Source organism: Megascapheus bottae, chromosome 3 (genome assembly GCF_031878675.1).
Source record: "Megascapheus bottae isolate mThoBot1 chromosome 3, mThoBot2.hap1, whole genome shotgun sequence".
Lineage (NCBI taxonomy): Eukaryota > Metazoa > Chordata > Mammalia > Rodentia > Geomyidae > Megascapheus > Megascapheus bottae.
Genome location: NC_143511.1, coordinates 43581133 through 43598890, shown reverse-complemented (window position 1 = coordinate 43598890; position 17758 = coordinate 43581133). Strand labels below are relative to the sequence as shown.

Genomic DNA, 17758 nt, shown 5'->3' with positions numbered 1-17758 from the left:
CCCTTCATGCCCTGACTGTTAATGACCAGGTCTGCCTTGGCAAGAAAGACTCCTCCAGAGACAAGCTTTTGACACAGTGTGTGCAGGAGTGTTCTTTCCTTGGATTTGGCTGCTAAGCTTAGAAGCTACCATCTGTTCAATGGTAGCTGAATTTCCTGATTACTTGATGTCTGTAGTATTAGAGTTACTAAAAAAAAAATAAAAATGGTACTTTTGCATTGGTCTGTGCCTTCACGTGGAATGTGAATCCAATATTATAACAAATCAGCTTCACAAATGTATTCATATTCATTAGATCCTATAAAATACATCATTGGTTTAAGCTATCTTCTCTATAAGCTATCTTATGTTTAAAATAGTTACTTATTATTAAGCTATTTTTATCCCTTCTCAGAGATCCGGTTACCTAATATCATTTTCCCCCTGTGGGTTTTTGTTTTACTGTATTGGTTTACTATGCTTAGAAATATGAAAGGTTTTCATTTGATAAAGTCCAGATTGTCTATTTTTTTTCTTCTCTTGCCTTTTCTTTTGTGTTTTCTCCTGAGATTTTAAATTTTTTTCATATATTTTTTATTGTAATTAATAGAAGGGTTATATGATATTTGCCAGATAAATGGTACATTAATTCCCATACATTGATACCCTTTCACATGTTTTGGTCCCCATTTCCCTCCCCCCACCCCCACCCCTCATCTTATTTTCCCCCCCGTTCCCTATTGAATTTCAGATAACCAAATACAAATGTATCCGATATATCAGGTAACAAAGTGAGATACTGTAACAATATGAGATAACCAAGGGACAGCAAAAGAGATGAGAGATAACATAGTACCTTAAAAACAACAATCATTCATTATATGGCTTATGTTTCTATATCCTAGAGATCCTTTCATTTAGTGTCCTACTATATGACCTTTTGTATCAAGGAAATTTTATTGTTTATAGGGTTGAACTTTGGAGAGAACCAAGCAAGTCTTTGGGCATCAGCATTGTTGGTGGACGAGGGATGGGGAGTCGCCTAAGCAATGGGGAAGTTATGAGAGGCATTTTCATCAAGCATGTTCTTGAAGATAGTCCAGCTGGCAAAAATGGAACCTTGAAGCCTGGAGACAGAATAGTTGAGGTAACCACTGGAGAGCTGTGTCAAAATCCTTCACCTCTCATCTTTCTGCATGAAGCAAATTGTCCTTCTCATAGCGGTTACTCAAGACAACAGTAAAGAATGTTTGTGGTTAAAGTATTTCATATGTGTTTCTTTTCATCCATAATTTTCTCCTAGGTATGCAATGACAGATTATATAACTTGATGTGGAGACTGATGTTTAGAGATATTGCCAGTCTTGTAAAAAAAAAAAAATACTGGTCCTGGGGTAAAATAACTCTTTGAAAAAGAGAAGCGTATTTCTTAGGGGAATAATTTAATTGTTTAAAATTATGTATATATATATATACACACGGTATACATACCATAATTGAAATAACTTATTACTGTCATTTCATTGTAGATAAGTTTTGTGGGAAGAAATTTTGTCCTAATCCAGTTTTTTGTTGTTTGGGTTTTTTGTTTGTTTTTGTGGGTTTTTTTTTTTGTAAAATCTTTAAAGATGTTGATTAGTTTTGTTTAAATGTTTCCCTCTCACTGTAACTTTCCTCTCAGTGTTCTTCTGATTCATCATGGGAGGCTGTGTGTGTGTGTGTGTGTGTGTGTGTTTATATATGTGCATGTGCATGCACATACACACATGTGACAAAATAGCTGCCAACCATTTAACAATGATTTGTTGAGTGCTTGTGTTCAAGGGCTTTCCCAATAAGTAAACAAACCATAGATCTCTATCATCTTATATAAAACAGCCTCTACCGAGACTTCCTGAAAATATGTGTAAATTAAGTAAACAGAGACCTGCCAAAGTTTTTAATAGGTGCCAGGGAGAACAAACTTTATTACTTACCTGGTTTTGTAAAGTGACTTGCAGAATTCCCTACTCCTGTATTCCTGTGAGTTCTCTTCCCATCTCCCTCTCATTCCTGCAATTATTCTGTTCTGTTTATGTAAAAATTGATTGAACTTGAGCAAAGATGTCCTTGTAAACTTTTCCAGTAGTCGAGTACACATGGATACTGACTTTAGTTTTTTTAATGAGTTAGAAGCCATTCTTGGTATATACTGAAAAAAATATTGTCACATTATCCTATTATGCACCAGAGGGAAGGTCTCATCTAAATGTATGTAATTCTTTTCAAGAGGATGATGTTCTGTGCCAAGATGCACTAATTTATTTTGTTCCAGAATTATGTCTACTCTGAGATTACTTGATAATCAGAAATGACAAAAGACTAAGAACTTCCACAGTTTCCTGACAAGATTAGCTTTTGAACTTTTAAACTCTGTGTGTGTGTGTGTGTGTGTGTGTGTATGTGTGTGTGTGTGTGTGTGTGTGTGTGTGTGTGTGTGTGTGTGTTTTGGGATCATGTATGTAGTGTTTAAACTGAGTTGATCATCATCTAGGTCATCCCTGGCCAATAGAAAGTTAGAAAATAGCTTTTATTTTCAATATATTTATTTAAGAATTACTAACAAAATTAGCACTATTTCTTGGCTTTGAGCAACTGTTACATCTATTGCAAAATTCTTTTACAAAACTAACCTAATCATAACCTGATTTTCTTGGATATCACTTTTTTTTAACTTCGGGATTCCTTGTACAGAGAGAAATATACAATAAACAACCTTGTTACTTTCCAAATCATGATATAATAAAGTTGAAGAAAACACAGGGTCTTTCATAACAACAGTGCTGGTAGGGAGTTCCTTTAGATATTTCCTTGAATGATACTGACTTTTTAAAAGAACATCAGAACAGTGAAAGGAATATAGAAGCAGAGGCCTCAATCCAGTCAATTGTTATTCCACTTGATTACCTGGGACCGAAATTAGTATCCAAAGTAACGACTTCCCATCGGATGGACAGATGAAAAGTTTTTCACCCATAATTATTCGTAATTATTTTTATCATTGAGGCAGACTTTCTAGGATCCTCAAAACTCCTGATCCACAAATTTTTTTGTTCTTTGTTATAAAGCTTCTTGAAATGTTAAGATAAGGCCTTCCATTGCAGGTGGATGGAATGGACCTCAGAGATGCAAGCCATGAGCAAGCTGTGGAAGCCATTCGGAAAGCAGGCAACCCTGTAGTCTTTATGGTACAGAGCATTATAAACAGACCAAGGGTAAGCAAACACAAAGGGCAAGGTAGGCAAATCAACTTGGAGTCTAATGAAGCAAAGGCCAAGTTGTCTGAATGGACAGATGGTTATTCTTGGAACATTTTGTGATATTTCTTTTGCTTCTTTTTCTTTTTCCAACATTTGGGTATTCTATAAACTCCTGCCACCCTGTAAATAAAGACTTTTGAAGTCTGTTGGAAACACATAGTAGGATTTATGGCTATAGGTGTCTAGGTAATTACTAGTATTCCTTATATCACAAGTTATAAAAGTTAATAAAAGGAATATGGGGAAGATATTCAGGTGAACCTTTTGTGATCTACTAGTGGAGTCCCTTAGAATGAAGAAAAATGATACTTTGAGTTTATGTAGTCCCACAGTGTGATCTTTGAGGCATTTGTGTATCCCACTGAACATTACATTTCTAGAGAGTATATTTTGTTTATTTACAAGAGCTTTTCGAATCGCCATTTCTCAGCATGTTCACTGCATAGCTCATCACAGTGCAACTTCTGGTGGATAGAAATCTACTAACCCACTTTACCTTAATCATCACGGATAGCATAGTTTTAAAATGTATTTTAGAAGCTGTATGCTTGTAATTTCAGCGTTTGGGAAGAAAAATGTCAACATATGTGAAGGCATCACCTAAAACTTGAAACATGATTTTTTTATGTGATATGTATGGCAAATGCATGGAATTTTAACTTGTAAGATTAAAAAATTAAGATATTCACATGCAAATAATGGAGAGAAGAGAGCAAACAGCTTTATTGATGAGATCAGAGAAAGTAGCATCCATTTTCTATGGTGTGAAGTAGAAAGTGGCCAGATTCATTATCCAATACTTCCTTTTGTTGTTAAAACAGGTGTGTAACTATAGTCTGGGTTCAAGAATGGATTTGGTAGTTCTTAATGTAAGCAGTATCTTCACATCTATAGTTTTTAATCATTTAGATGTTTATTGTTAGGTAATAATTATCCATTCAGATAGAAAATTTGCCACATGGTAGGGTTATATCATGCTGCATCTTTATAAATGCTGTTGTTTAAGTAGCGACAAATCTTTTTACATTTGTTTCCATTTGTTGTGTTAAACATAGACACAGAATGATAATATTAATGAGTGGCTGCTTAAGTTAAAGATATTTTTCTCTGTGAGTGTTTTATTCCCTTTTTGTCCTATTTTCTAACTCCTGTCATTTGGAACAATAAAATTATAAAACGCTGAACAGTAATTCTTAATATTTCTTTAAAAACCTAGACTACAAACATTTTATTCAATGCCAGTCACATTTCCTAATGAGCTGGAATGATACTGTTTCAGACACCTGGAAAATATTCGTGTTTTATCACCTGAGGTATAATGACATCTAATTGGATAGCAGTTATTTCTAGATAAATCTTTCTTATGATGTGTTTAGTCAAGCAATACACATTTTGCTTTGGGAAATTAGAATTTATTTTACACTTAACGTGAGAGATACTTCCCTTACAGTCACTTCCCTGTGGAAATAACCCTATCAGTAGTAATCTAAAGTAAACACACACACACACATACACACACACACACAACAGTTAAAAAAATAGTAGTAAAAATAATTAACTCACTAGTCTCAGTGATAATTGCTTTATTATGGATGGAGGTTAAAGCTTGCAGGAAATGTAATGTATAGGTGACAAAGCAATTACCTTCAAGTTAAGAGTTTGAACTAGAATTAGAACATCTGATACTCTATGATAATGCCAATAGGATGCCAGCTTCAGAGACTTCAATTTGACTATGTTGTTTGTCTGAAAAGTGGCCCCATTTAATATCTCTCTTCAGACTTTGAGATTAAGCAGAAGTTTCATCACTGATTTTTTTTAGCAAAAAAAAAAATTCTGTTAACCTTTCCTTAATAAAATAGTGATACACTATTTCATCTGCTGTGCTCGGGCTGTACCTTTTCACTCTGCTGTCAAGACCACATTTTAATCCTGTAAGATCTACAAAAACCCAACCACCACCATAAAACCAAGAAAGTAGAGTTGTTTTCTGGTTTTCTACAGAAAGGACACTTGAAAGCTAACAATCACTATGGATGGAGATTAGATGTAATCCTCTCTCTCCAGAACAATGAATAGTTTTGCCTACCTTCTTTTCTCATCATTACCCACTTCATTTGTTCCACTCTAATAAGTGGTGATGGGATGTGAGGATGATCTGGCTGCGACATCTGTCACTCCATTGATCGCCAGGGTTGCTTCAGCTGATCTGGCTGGCTAGGGAGGTGTCCCTTCCTTCCTCACTGCTCCATGTGCATCCCTCCCGAAGCTTCACGCTTGGTTCAAGAGGACGACCATCCCCGATAGAGCAGGGCCTGTCTTTGGTCAAGGGTTTACGAGTAGCTGTACTGTCCTGCTACAACCTCCAAACAAGCTCTCAAGGTCCTAATAAGTGTCTGTGATTGCCTCTTTTATAAAGGAGGGGTTGACATTTTAAACTGAAAAGCATGGAGAAAGTTGAGATGAACAGAAATGTCATTGTGCTGTATCTTTTCCCCATCTTGCCACTGTAGGAAAACATTATACTGAAAGCAGATTGATAAGGCAATGTGGCATATGCTTTGGTGTAGGCACACTGAGATAGCCTTTTTAGAGGGTTCTCCCATAGAGGAAGGTATCATTTGACTACCCTTCCGCATCCCAAGCCTGCCAGTGGGACTTTTATATACAGAGAAATAAGAGAAACATTTAATTGGAGCCAAGATGATTTTTTTTCTTTGCCAGTCTTGGGGCTTGAACTCAGAGAGCCTGGGCACTGTCCTTGGATACTTTTGCTTAAGGCTAATGCTCTACCACTTGAGCAAGAGCACCACTTCCAGCTTTTTTCTGTGTACTTGCTAGGCAAGTACTCTACCAATAGGCCAAACTCGCAGCCCCCAAAGATGAATTTTATTTTTTATTTATTTTCAATTTATTGCTAGCACTTTATTTGGTTATTACAAAATTTGTAAGAGTGTATATATATTTTTTAAAAAGTATGTGTGGGAGAAAGACAAGGAAGCCAGCTATTAAATCAAGAGTTATCTTCAAGTTATCTAAAGTACCAGGCTACTTTTGAACTATATTTTATTAACCTTTCCAAGAAAATAAAATAGCATAAATGGGCAAGGAAAATGTTAAAGGGGGAAAAAAACCTTGAAAAAGGAAAAACATAAATCATAATGATATAAGTAAATATATTCATGGAAAGACTTTGTCTCACTTTAATTAAACTTTAATATTTCTTGAAAAATAAACCCAACTCAAAGGTGACTAACCCCAAGAATTTTAAATGTCTGTAATTTTCCCTGAAAGATATAGTCAATAAAAGAAAAAAGATAGGAACATAAAGAAAGAAAAAGAACTGCTTGTGCAAAGGAAATAACTTTTCACTTCTTTTAAACCATGAAAATACTAAATACTGTCTGGCAGGCATTTCTTCCTCTAATATGCACATCTAACTCTTAACAGCCTGGCTCAGGACACACCTGTCTGCAAGCCACAGAGTCTGTAAGACACTCTCTAAGGCAGGATTTCAAATATTACTTAAAGCCCATAAATTTTCCAACAATGTGGGAAACTTTATAGAAGTTTTAAAAATATTTCTATGATCCTAACTCTGCAACAAAGCAGAGAAATACAACATGCTTATATATTGGTTCATTTCTTCGTGTGTTTAAGTTTTAAAATACTAGGGTTCCAAATAATATCTTAATACCAATCAGGGTATGAAAATTTTCCTTACTGAGAAACAATATCAAGGAACACTAAAGGTTACTCATGAATGGCAGACAAATGTTTAATTTGCACGTTGGAACAGATAGACTATTGAAAAGAAATACCATTAGCTTTTAAGTGTAAATGAAAGAAGACCTGTGTTGTTGTTGTTTTTATTTTAAAGCATGTTTCCTGTTAGCATGACAAATAATGTCCATATATAACAGGGGAAAAATCTGTGACAGTGAAGCCATTTAAGGAATATAAAGAAATGTGTGGTTAGTTTGACATTCAGGCTTCCTTTGTAGCTTGGAAACTGATTAGACTCAAGCCATTAAATACAAAGTATGTCAGTGTTTAAGAAGATGCTATGAATTATTAGATACAGACTCCAAAGTTCTAAATAAGTGTGTTTATTCTGAACATTGAGTTGTCTGAAATCTATTTCTCCTGCGATCAGCCTCTTCTGTTTCCTTTTAGAAATCCCCTTTGCCTACCTTGCCGCACAGCCTTTACCCTAAGTACAACTTCAGCAGCACTAACCCATTTGCTGACTCTCTGCAGTTCACCGCTGACAAGGTTGGATGACTTCTATTTCTTGCCATTGCCTGTTCACGTTTTGTTCTTTGTTACCACTGTGCCTTTGTCCCAGCCTTTGTTTTCTGTTTACCAGGTTTGCCCAGAGAAACAAAACAACAAACAACAAACAAAAGGCATGCCAATCCTTGCATAACCATATATTCCTAACAGAGAATATTTTTATAGCTGAAATTAAATTAACATTTTGAAGATGACACAATCCTAAGGCCAGTGCCTTCACTGACTTTACATTTTCTGTTACATATACTTTTATTTAGTTGCCAAACAGTTCAACTACTTTTCTACTAATTTCCTAAGGTCAATGCCTTCAGTGAGTTTACATTTTCTGTTACATATACTTTTTTTTTTTTTTTTGCCAGTCCTGGGCTTGAGCTCAGGGCCTGAGCACTGTCCTTGGACTTTCTCAAGGCTAGAGCTCTACCACTTGAGCCTCAGCACCACTTCTGGCTTTTTCTAAGTATGTGGTACCAAGAAATTGAACCCGGGTCTTCGTGCATGCTAGGTAAGCACTTTAACCACTAGGCCAAACTCCCGGCCCTATTACATATACTTTTGTTTAGTTGCCAAACAGTTCAACTACTTTTCTACTAAATTCCTAAAACTTTGTATTGGTTTAAAACATTTTCAGACTTTTCTACAAGATGGTCACAGAATTTTCCCCATAAGTTACTCACTCTGCAAATAATTATATATATATATATATATATATATATGTACATGCAGGAGTCTTCTAAATATTCATGTACTTTGATCACGTAAATTCCTGAATTAATCAACTGTTTCAGTACTTGTAAATCTATCTTGGATAGATTTACAAACTATCCAATTACAAAACCAATATTGAAACAAAACAAGAGCTTATAATCTGTAATTTGGTCATAGAAAGAAAGAAAGTTATAAAAAATTCTTTTAGGAACATTTTATGAATATTCACCAGATTTTCCCATGATTATAAATATTGCTAATAACAATGCTGTATCTGAAAGAATGTTTTCTATTACTGTAGGAATTACAGAATTCCAGTACATTTATCTTCCATTGTTCCCCAACTAACCCTTTTGCTCCCACACCATTTAAGGTTTGTCTAAATGAAATTTGCATATGTGTGTTGTACAGTACATGTATGTTATCCTTTCTGTGTACATACATGGCATGAAGTGATTCCAAGTGCACTTTGCATTTTTGCCAAAAAAATGATAAATGATCATTACTAAACACCCATATTTTAATTAATTAATTTCTAAAAGTACAGTAAGAGGCTAGCTCTGTGATTTTAGTAAAATGAAAATGTCAGAAACAGTGAAACAAAAGACCTAATTATCCCTCAAGCTGGTTTTGATGAATCAGTTACATTAGAGTACAGTTTGACTTTATTCATAATGTAAATATGTGTCTGTGATCTTGAACAATTTTTGTGTAAGTGGTCTTGTTTCTTTGTTCTTAAGGAAAACAACATTCTAAAATATTATGCAGCAAGATCCATGAAATGTATATCCATGGATTTGTTAAAATTAGGAGATATCTAAATTACATTTTTGGCCCGTGCACTTTCTGTTACATAATGTATTTTTTAAGACAGAAAAAAATCAATATATGTGACTCCCTTCTCTTTACTGTGGTTTCTGAATCTAGATAGGATCAAGCGAGGCATTTTTATTTTTGTACATTATTAATTTGAGATTTTTGGCACAGCATTTAAGAAGATAACAGATTTCATTTGTGCTAGTAATCTACTTAAAATTAAAATTAAAAGGCCCGTAAACCTCAATTAACTTTTGCTTTTACAGAATACAGGGTACTTTTTAAATCACCAAGGAAAAATCACAGGCAAAGTTTTGTAGTTTTAATGTTTGATACTTATTTTGTTGTATTGATTCTTACACCAGTTATTAATTCCTAAGTATTTACAAGCATGACTATAGTTTAATGTTTTCTTATTAGAAGTTTTAAATTTAAATCATAAGTATTTCTAGATGTACACATAAAAAAGAAATCAAGTTACCTGAGAGGGGTTTTATATAAGAAAACTTAAATAAAAGGTGTTGGAGGCATGGTTCAAGTGGTAGAACATTAACTAGGCAATGAATAAAAATGTTAGATACTGAGTCCAAGTCTTGGTTTCAGGGAAAAAACAAAACAAAACAGAGTAGAGAAAATGTAGACTTGATGATGAGACCCTCAAGTCTATATATTTCATATCCAACCTCACTGTTTCACTGAATGTCCCTAACTTTGGGTCAGCTACCATCTTACTATGGAATTGGAATTGGCAGGGTGGTAGAATGCAAAGTACATTGGATTAAGAATTAAACAGAAAGAGTGGGCCAAGATGTGGCCTAGTGGTAGAGTCCTTGCCTAGCATGCATGAAGCTTTGGGTTTGATTCCTTGGTACCACAAACAAAGAAAAAGGCAGAAGTGGTACTCTGGCTCAAGTGTAGAATGCTAGCCTTGAGAAAACTCAAGGAGCGTGCCTTGGCCCTGAGTTCAAGCCCCAGGACAAGCAAAGAAAAAAAAAAAAGACTTCAACAGAAAGAAACCAACTACAGCTGTATGACTTTGAACAGAATCTTTCATTTGTGACCTCCACTTGAGCAAGCTTATTCATCTGTAAAATGAGTGAAATGAACTAGGGGACTTGGATTTAAGAGCCTTTTCAGTCTCTTTAACATTGATAACATAGAAAATCTAATATAAGAACTGGATTGGTACAAAATCTGTCTGTATATTTTTCTTTTAAAAGACCAGTGGTCGGGCCGCGAGTTTGGCCTAGTGGGAGAGTGCTTGCCTAGCATGCACAAAGACTGGGATTCAATTCCTCGGTACCACATACATAGAAAAAAGCTAGAAGTAGCTGTGAGGCTCAAGTGGTAGAGCTCTAGCCTTGAGAAAGCCCAAGGACTGTGCTTAGGCCCTGAGTTCAAGCCCAGGACTGGCCAAAAAAAAAAAAAAAAAAAAAAGACCAGTGGTCCTAAGTGACAACCAATGTTTTTATTTTGTATGAAAATATCTGTGCATTTTTTTCACTCATGAGCTACTTTGGCAAGAAAAAGGTTTTATCCCTTAAAATTGCACTCCTCAGCAGGGGCTGTGTGCTCTGTGGTAGCAGTCACCTCCCTTGGCAGACGAGCCTGCATGGATAATGCTATTTTTGTATGTGTGTGGATTGGAGAGAGGATTCAGGTAGTAATAAAAAGTTCCTTATGTTTAACTTTACTAAAAAGCTCTGAAGGACAACTTCTTTGTGACTTTTCATTTTTGTTTATTGGCAAACTTTTCTAGGCCCTTAAAATCTTACACACCCCATGGCATATTTATAACTATTGAAGGAGATCTTTTCTCCCACAGAGGAACTGTGCTTTTTTTCTCATGGATTATTTAAGCCTTCAAATTGAGTTACTCATTGGCTCATAATAGAAACAGTGTGTAACAGTTCAATAAATTGTATTCCGATATCCATTTTTGTGTACTTAAACTTGACCTGAATCCTTTTCTGTTAGCTGGTGGATTTTTTTTTAAAGCTATTTTTGGTGTGACATTTTGTTTTTAACTTCTTTCTCTTGAAGATTTTTTTCCTTAGCCTGCACGCACCCACTTGCCTTCTTTTTCCTGCAGGTACCCAGTCAGTCAGAGCCAGAGCCTGAGAAAGCGCCATTGTGTGGTAGGCCTTCACCCTCTCCTTCATCATTGGCAGAGATGGGTACAGATCACACACAACCAGCATCAAGCACAGCCTCAGAAGATGAGGACAAAGAAGATGAGTTTGGTTACAGCTGGAGTATGTTGTGTTTTTGTGATCCCTTTACTTTAAGAGTTCTTCTCCAAGTCCATGCCTTGTATGAATTGTTTCGGCTCTAGTGATTCAAATTGAAACTCTGTGTGGAATCAGCCTGCTGTTTCTTTTCCTTGAGTGTAATATGCATTCCTAAGATATGAAATCATGTCCTTCCTTTCTTTAATTATGCTTTCCTATTAATGCTGCTTTGCGTTTCATTAAAAAAAAAAATGAACCAGAATTGGGTGCTGCATCAGACCCTGTCTACCTGTGTAAGCATTGCCCCTTTCTAGGCTTCAGTTTCCTCATTGCAACATGTGGTAACCACTGATGTAACATTGTGAACTTCTAGTATTTCCTATACTCAGGTGGTAACGTAGGATAATTATTGAGATAAAAATGTTTAGACATTTGGCTAGTTGTTTATCTGCTTCCTAGTTTTAACCCTGTGGTTATCTCTCTCCCTCGCCCCTCCCACTCCCTCCCTCCCTGTCTCCCCCCATCCCTCTCCCCCCTTCTCTCCCCAGTCCTGGGCTTGAGCTCAGAGTCTGAGCACTGTCTTTGGACTTCCTTAAGGCTAGAGCTCTACCATTTGAGCCTCAGCACCACTTCTGGCTTTTTTCTGTGTATATGATACTGAGGAATTGAACTTGGGTCTTTGTGCATGCTTAAGCAAACACTCTACCACTAGGCCAAACTCTCGGCCCTATGTCTTTTTTAAAACATAGTTCTTGGTGGGGAATGTGGCTTAGTGTAGAGTGCTTGCCCAGAATGCATGCGGCCCTGGGTTTGATTCCTTAGCAACACATAAAAGCAAACAATAATAATAAATACAATTCTATCTTCAACTTGTTGACATTAAATTAAATAATGTCTGAGAGGGGCAGGTATGCTAAGCACAATGCCCAATGCACAGGAATCATTAAAGGCAGTTTCATCATAGCTAGTGCTAGTGGCTCATGCTTCTAACTACTCAGGAGGCTGAAATCTGAGGATCACATTTTGAAGCCAGCCCCAGCACGAAAGTCTATGAGACTCTTACCTTCAATTAGTCACAGAAAAAGCTGGAAGTAATGCTGTGCCTCGAGAGTACTAGTCATGGATGAAAGGCGCACAGGGACAGCACAAAGAGTTCAAGCCCCAAGACTAGTGGAAAAAAAATTGTTTTGAGGGGCCAGGAGTTTGATCTAGTGGTAGAGTGCTTGCCTAACATGCAGGAAGACCCGGGAACTACATACATAGCACAATGCTGGAAGTGGTGCTGAGGCTTAAGTGGTAGAGTGCTAGTCTTGAGAAAGTCCAAGGACAGTGCTCAGGCCCTGAGCCCAAGCCCAGGACTGGCAAAAAAAAAAAAATTGTTTTGACAGCACGGTGTCTAAAAGTTTTACTATTAGACTCTAGGAGTTTAGAGATGATGTTATTTAGTGATATGTGTAAGACTCATAGTAGAATATAGGCTATTGGTTTTATTTCTATTTAATCAAATTGCCAGACTGAGAGAAAACTGTTAGCTAGAATGTTTTAGTTTTCTGTTATCAAGCCACACTAAACTTAATGGCTTAAAACAAATACTTATTACTAATCTGACAATATGGGCTGATTGGTTGGCAGGGTTCAACTGCCAATCAGCCTTTCTGTACCATCAGTACAAAGAAATGCCTTAACATTTGATTATCCCCAAAATCACTTCCTTTGTAAAGCATTTGGTTGTAAATTAACTTTTAAGTATGTTGTCATTTTTGCCTGTAGAGAATATAAGAGAGCGTTATGGAACCCTAGCAGGAGAGCTCCATATGATTGAACTGGAAAAAGGTCGTAGCGGTTTGGGTCTAAGTCTTGCTGGGAACAAAGATCGAACCAGAATGAGTGTTTTTATTGTGGGGATTGACCCAAATGGAGCAGCAGGGAGAGACGGGCGGTTGCAAGTTGCAGATGAGCTTCTGGAGGTGAGTGTTTGCAGATAATTAGAATTTACTCTTTCTCTGTCAAGGTGATAGAATGTCCACTTCCCAGAAAAATCACCTAGATTTCGTGGTGACTGAGAAAGCTATCATTTGCCTTATAAAACAAATTCACTGCAGCAGATTTGGCTGTAAGCCAAATATCTACTAAGTCGAATTTGTATTACCATTAATTTCCATTTAAAGGTCAAGACTGTGTAGCAGTAGAAACAACATTTGCTCCAAGATGTTAATAAAAAAAAAATCACACTTCCAAAACATGTCTTATGTGTACTGTGTTGTTATTAGAAGTTTTTGAAAAGCCAAATAGCCAATCATGCTGACTTGCTGGACATTTCTGAAAGCTGAATTTCTAATAAGGAAGTGATAGGTCTGAGGTCTGATGCAGTCATAGATTAAGGCTAAGCCACACAAACAATAACTCTGCTTGCCAAACAGAGTAACTTTTTAGACCATGCTTTATGTGTTTAAATTTGTTTTTTTTTTTTTTTTTTTTTTTTTTTGCCAGTTGTGGGCTTGAGCTCAGGGCCTGAGCCCTGTCCTTGGATTTTCTCAAGGTTAGAGCTCTACCACTTGAGCCTCAGCATCATTTCTGGCTTTTTTCTATGTATGTGGAACCAAGGAATTGAACCTCGGTCTTCCTGCATGCTACACAAGCACTCTACCACTAGGCCAAACTCCCGGCCCAGATTTGTATTTTTTTATATAAAGAGTCCATGTGTCTGCATACTACTACTATACTCTTTCCTATAAACTTATATTTCACTATTGGTTCAATACCAGTGACTAAATGACTTAACAAGTAAGCTGGTGGCTTGCTTTCTTTTGTGAACTGTGGTTCTTAGGTATGATCCACTACTTACATTCTTGAATTCCTTCCCAGGACTTGCCTCCTGAGACCACTTAAAAAAATTGTGTCAATGGGGGACTACTAGAATGGTCTCTGCAGGCCAGAGGTGCTTCTATCATTAGCCCATACATGTTAGAGTTCATTTCTGTCACATTTATGTTAGCTGTAAACATAAATTTCCTCCCTCCCTCCCTCCTGCCTTTCCCTCTCTTCCTTCCTTCCTTCTATTTTTGCCTGTGTTGGTATGGAGTTTTAAAATCAAGGCCTCCTGCTTACTACCCAGCCCTTTTCTGTTTCAGTTATTTTTATGATTGAGTCTCATCGTTTTTTTTTTCCCAAGACTTAAATATATAACTATATATACAGTATTTGTATTTATATGTACTTATTTAAACATATAACTTTAAATACATGCACATGTATATAGTTAGCTCTTATTAAAAATATGAGACTCATATATAGAGATCCATACATTTATATATATATGTACATATGTGTATATGCTGTTATGTATAGAGAATATCAGAAAATATTATGGAACGCTAATAGGAGACTTCCACATGATTCAACTGGAAAAACCTATACCATACATAAACTTCCTATATAGCCAGGACTATAGGGATGCACTACTGTACTGAGTCAGTATTCTTTCCAATATTTACTGCAAAAGTTGCATTAATATTTTAGGGAGAAAAATACAATGGTATAAAGATACAATAAATGTACATTTTATTATGGACATGACAAATGAAGAATTTCAGCTCACCAGAGATTCTTTTATTTTTTACAGATCAATGGCCAAATTTTATATGGAAGAAGTCATCAAAATGCCTCATCAATCATCAAATGTGCTCCTTCTAAAGTAAAAATAATTTTTATAAGGTGAGCATTTTCTTTTGCTGTTTTATACAATGAAAGAACTCCAGCTTGGACTTCTTCTAAATAAAAGCAAAACATATATATGAGTATGGCAAGTTCAAGGCTTAGGGGGTTAGAGGATTTTCCAAATAATCCTTCTGACTTTTCAAGTAAGAAACTATAAATAATACCCTTAGGATATGATAGATTGACTATTTTTTTTCTTCTAGAAATAAAGATGCCGTGAGTCAGATGGCTGTATGTCCTGGAAGTACAGTAGAATCTCTGTGTTCTCTCTCAGAGAATCTTCAAAATAAAGAGGTATTCATAAGTCACATTTGTATCTTTGGGAAGATTTGATCAATACTTCTTTTTACTAATTTGGATACCTATTATAGTGTACTTATATGGATATCAAAGGTAGATGAGTTATAACTGATGTGCCAAGTGTTTTGTCTATGAGTCTTGTCATGAGAATTCTTTGAGCATATACTCTTGAGTTCATGTACCAATATTTCCAAAACCAAAAGACCTCTAGGGCAATAGCATAGAGAAAAAATGGAAATTGACAGGGAGATAGATTAGTGGAAGTTAGAGTGGAGTAATTCAGGAGAAGTGCAGTGGAAGGCAGTAAGATCCAGAGCCAAAGTGTAAAGTAAAGAAATTCACCCTAGCATTGCATCTCCAGGTAAATATTCTTCAGGAAATTGTTCTGAGTAACCTGTCTCTTTGGGGTTGGTGTTTGCTGGTGAATGAGATAAAGAAGTAGAAGGCTTCCAGCTACTGGATGTGATGATGTAATAGATGGCTGTCTTCACCAAATGTTGTAAATACAAAAAAGAATAGATATTTACAAAAGTAGGATACATTCTATTTGAGACCGTTTAAAAAATGAAGTGCTGTTGGAGTCTGTAGAAGTGTTCCTCAATACATGTAGTCTGGACTTTAGAGACAGATTTCCATAGATGTAGATTTGTAATTTGTTGGCCATGGGGGTTTAAGTACAGGCCTGGAGAGAGCATTTAGAAAGAGGAGGGCAGAGGGAAGATTCATGTAGTATGAACACCAGCAGGAAGACTAAAAGGAGAAGCCAAAAGGTGATGTAGAAGAAGCAGGAGGGTGTGCTACACAGCCAGTGAGGAGAACACATTTGAGAGGGTTTGATCCAGAACTTGAGATGCTGTAGAAAGGTCCAGTGTGGAACTGGTGAAAGTTACCCTGGGATTTGGAAATTGAGGGATTATTGGGAAATCTCTGAAGTGATTTAAAAATAAAAAGATGATAGGCAAGAAATTAAGGGGAGAGCAGTGGCAGGAGGGGGCAGGAGTCTGGCCTAATGGTAGAGTGCTTGCCTAGCATGCATGAAGCTCTGGGTTTGACTCCTCAGTACCACATACATAGAATAAACCAGAAGTGGTGCTGTGGCTCAAGTGGTAGAGTAGTAGCTTTGAGCAAAAAAACTGTCCAAGGACAGTGCCCAAGCCCTGAGTTCAAGCCCCAAGACTGGCAAAAAAATTAAAAATGTTAAGAGGGTGGTAATGATAGTTGGTTTAGGAAAGTTTTAGATACATGAGTAAGATGTGTAATAGGAAACAGTAGATAGAAGAGATTAAAATTGCAGAGGCTTAATTATACATAAAATAGGTATCATAGATACAAATCCACTGCTTCATTGTTGAACTGAGGCACATTACTTAAGATAGGTAAAGGAGAAACTTTCATATTAATTTCAGCAGTTAATAGGTATCTTGAGAATATGTAATGTTTTAATCATTATCAGGCAAAGCATTTAATAATTTGTAAGTCCCCTTGATAATAAAGAGGAGAAATAGTGGGTGGTGCCTCTGCTGGCACTGCATATGTCAGTGCGATTCATTTTAGGTATCTGTCTACTGATGTATTTCATTAGGAATAAATTTAGATTGACTTCTAAGCCCCTTGGATGTTCTTGGTGATCAGTGCAATCACTGCCTAGTCGTACCCTCTCAGTGTTTTAAGAGAGCATGATGTTCATAAACAGCAGGAGCTATTAAAATAGCCATCCTGAGTTATACAGTATTAAATGGCTCATATTTTTAACAAACAAAAGTACCTATAACACTTAGTTGCTTTTTTGCTCTTTCTTTTCTGTTAGGTGGAACCAAGTGTTACTACTTCAGATGCAGCTGTGGATCTCAGTTTATTTAAAAACGTGCACCATCTAGAGCTTCCCAAGGTAAATCTGCAATGTGTGCAGATGAAATGATATGAACACCCTCCCACAATGGTCCCTTTTTCTGGTTCTTGGAAGTGTGGTAGATAGACCAACAGACCTGGGATCTTGTTAGAAATGTAGATGCCTGGATCCCCTGAGGGCTTCCTGCTAGATGAGGAAATCCAGGTTTTAATAAACCTACTGTGATTCTAGAATGCAGTAAAGAGAACCTCTGTGCTAATTGATATTTCAGTAGGGGCCCAGCCTTTCCAAATTCTATCATTATTCCAAACTTTGAAATCCACTATCTCTTTTATGGTGAGTTCATTTACTAAGGTCTTGCTAGGGGGAATATTAAAATGAAAATTGTAGAAAGCTAATACACATAGCTATCTAGATGCTGGTAGGCATTCTGAGTTATTGGCTTTGCAAAGATCTGAACATTAGGGTCAAATGAGTGAACTGGTAGTTTGTTGAACAGAAACATACACATGATTTCAGCTGCTGCAGACGTGTGCCAGAAAAGCAAATGAAATGAGTACAGCATA

At 36.4% G+C, this 17758-nt stretch overlaps 1 protein-coding gene across 12 annotated transcripts in view; it reads left to right on the top strand.

The window, feature by feature from the left end:
- The window catches only part of Mpdz (multiple PDZ domain crumbs cell polarity complex component), a 380703-nt gene that overhangs the window by 336129 nt on the left and 26816 nt on the right, over nt 1-17758 (top strand). For 6 of the 12 annotated variants that reach the window (XM_090329993.1, XM_090330001.1, XM_090329997.1 and 3 more), the window contains 8 exons: nt 949-1126; nt 3123-3233; nt 7455-7553; nt 11188-11350; nt 13097-13293; nt 14949-15040; nt 15247-15337; nt 17151-17231. In XM_090329993.1, the coding sequence (XP_090186119.1) occupies nt 949-1126; nt 3123-3233; nt 7455-7553; nt 11188-11350; nt 13097-13293; nt 14949-15040; nt 15247-15337; nt 17151-17231 (1012 nt within the window). The remainder of the gene's footprint in view (nt 1-948; nt 1127-3122; nt 3234-7454; nt 7554-11187; nt 11351-13096; nt 13294-14948; nt 15041-15246; nt 15338-17150; nt 17232-17758) is intronic. The other 6 variants (XM_090330004.1, XM_090330002.1, XM_090329998.1 and 3 more) reach the window with 2 other exon arrangements.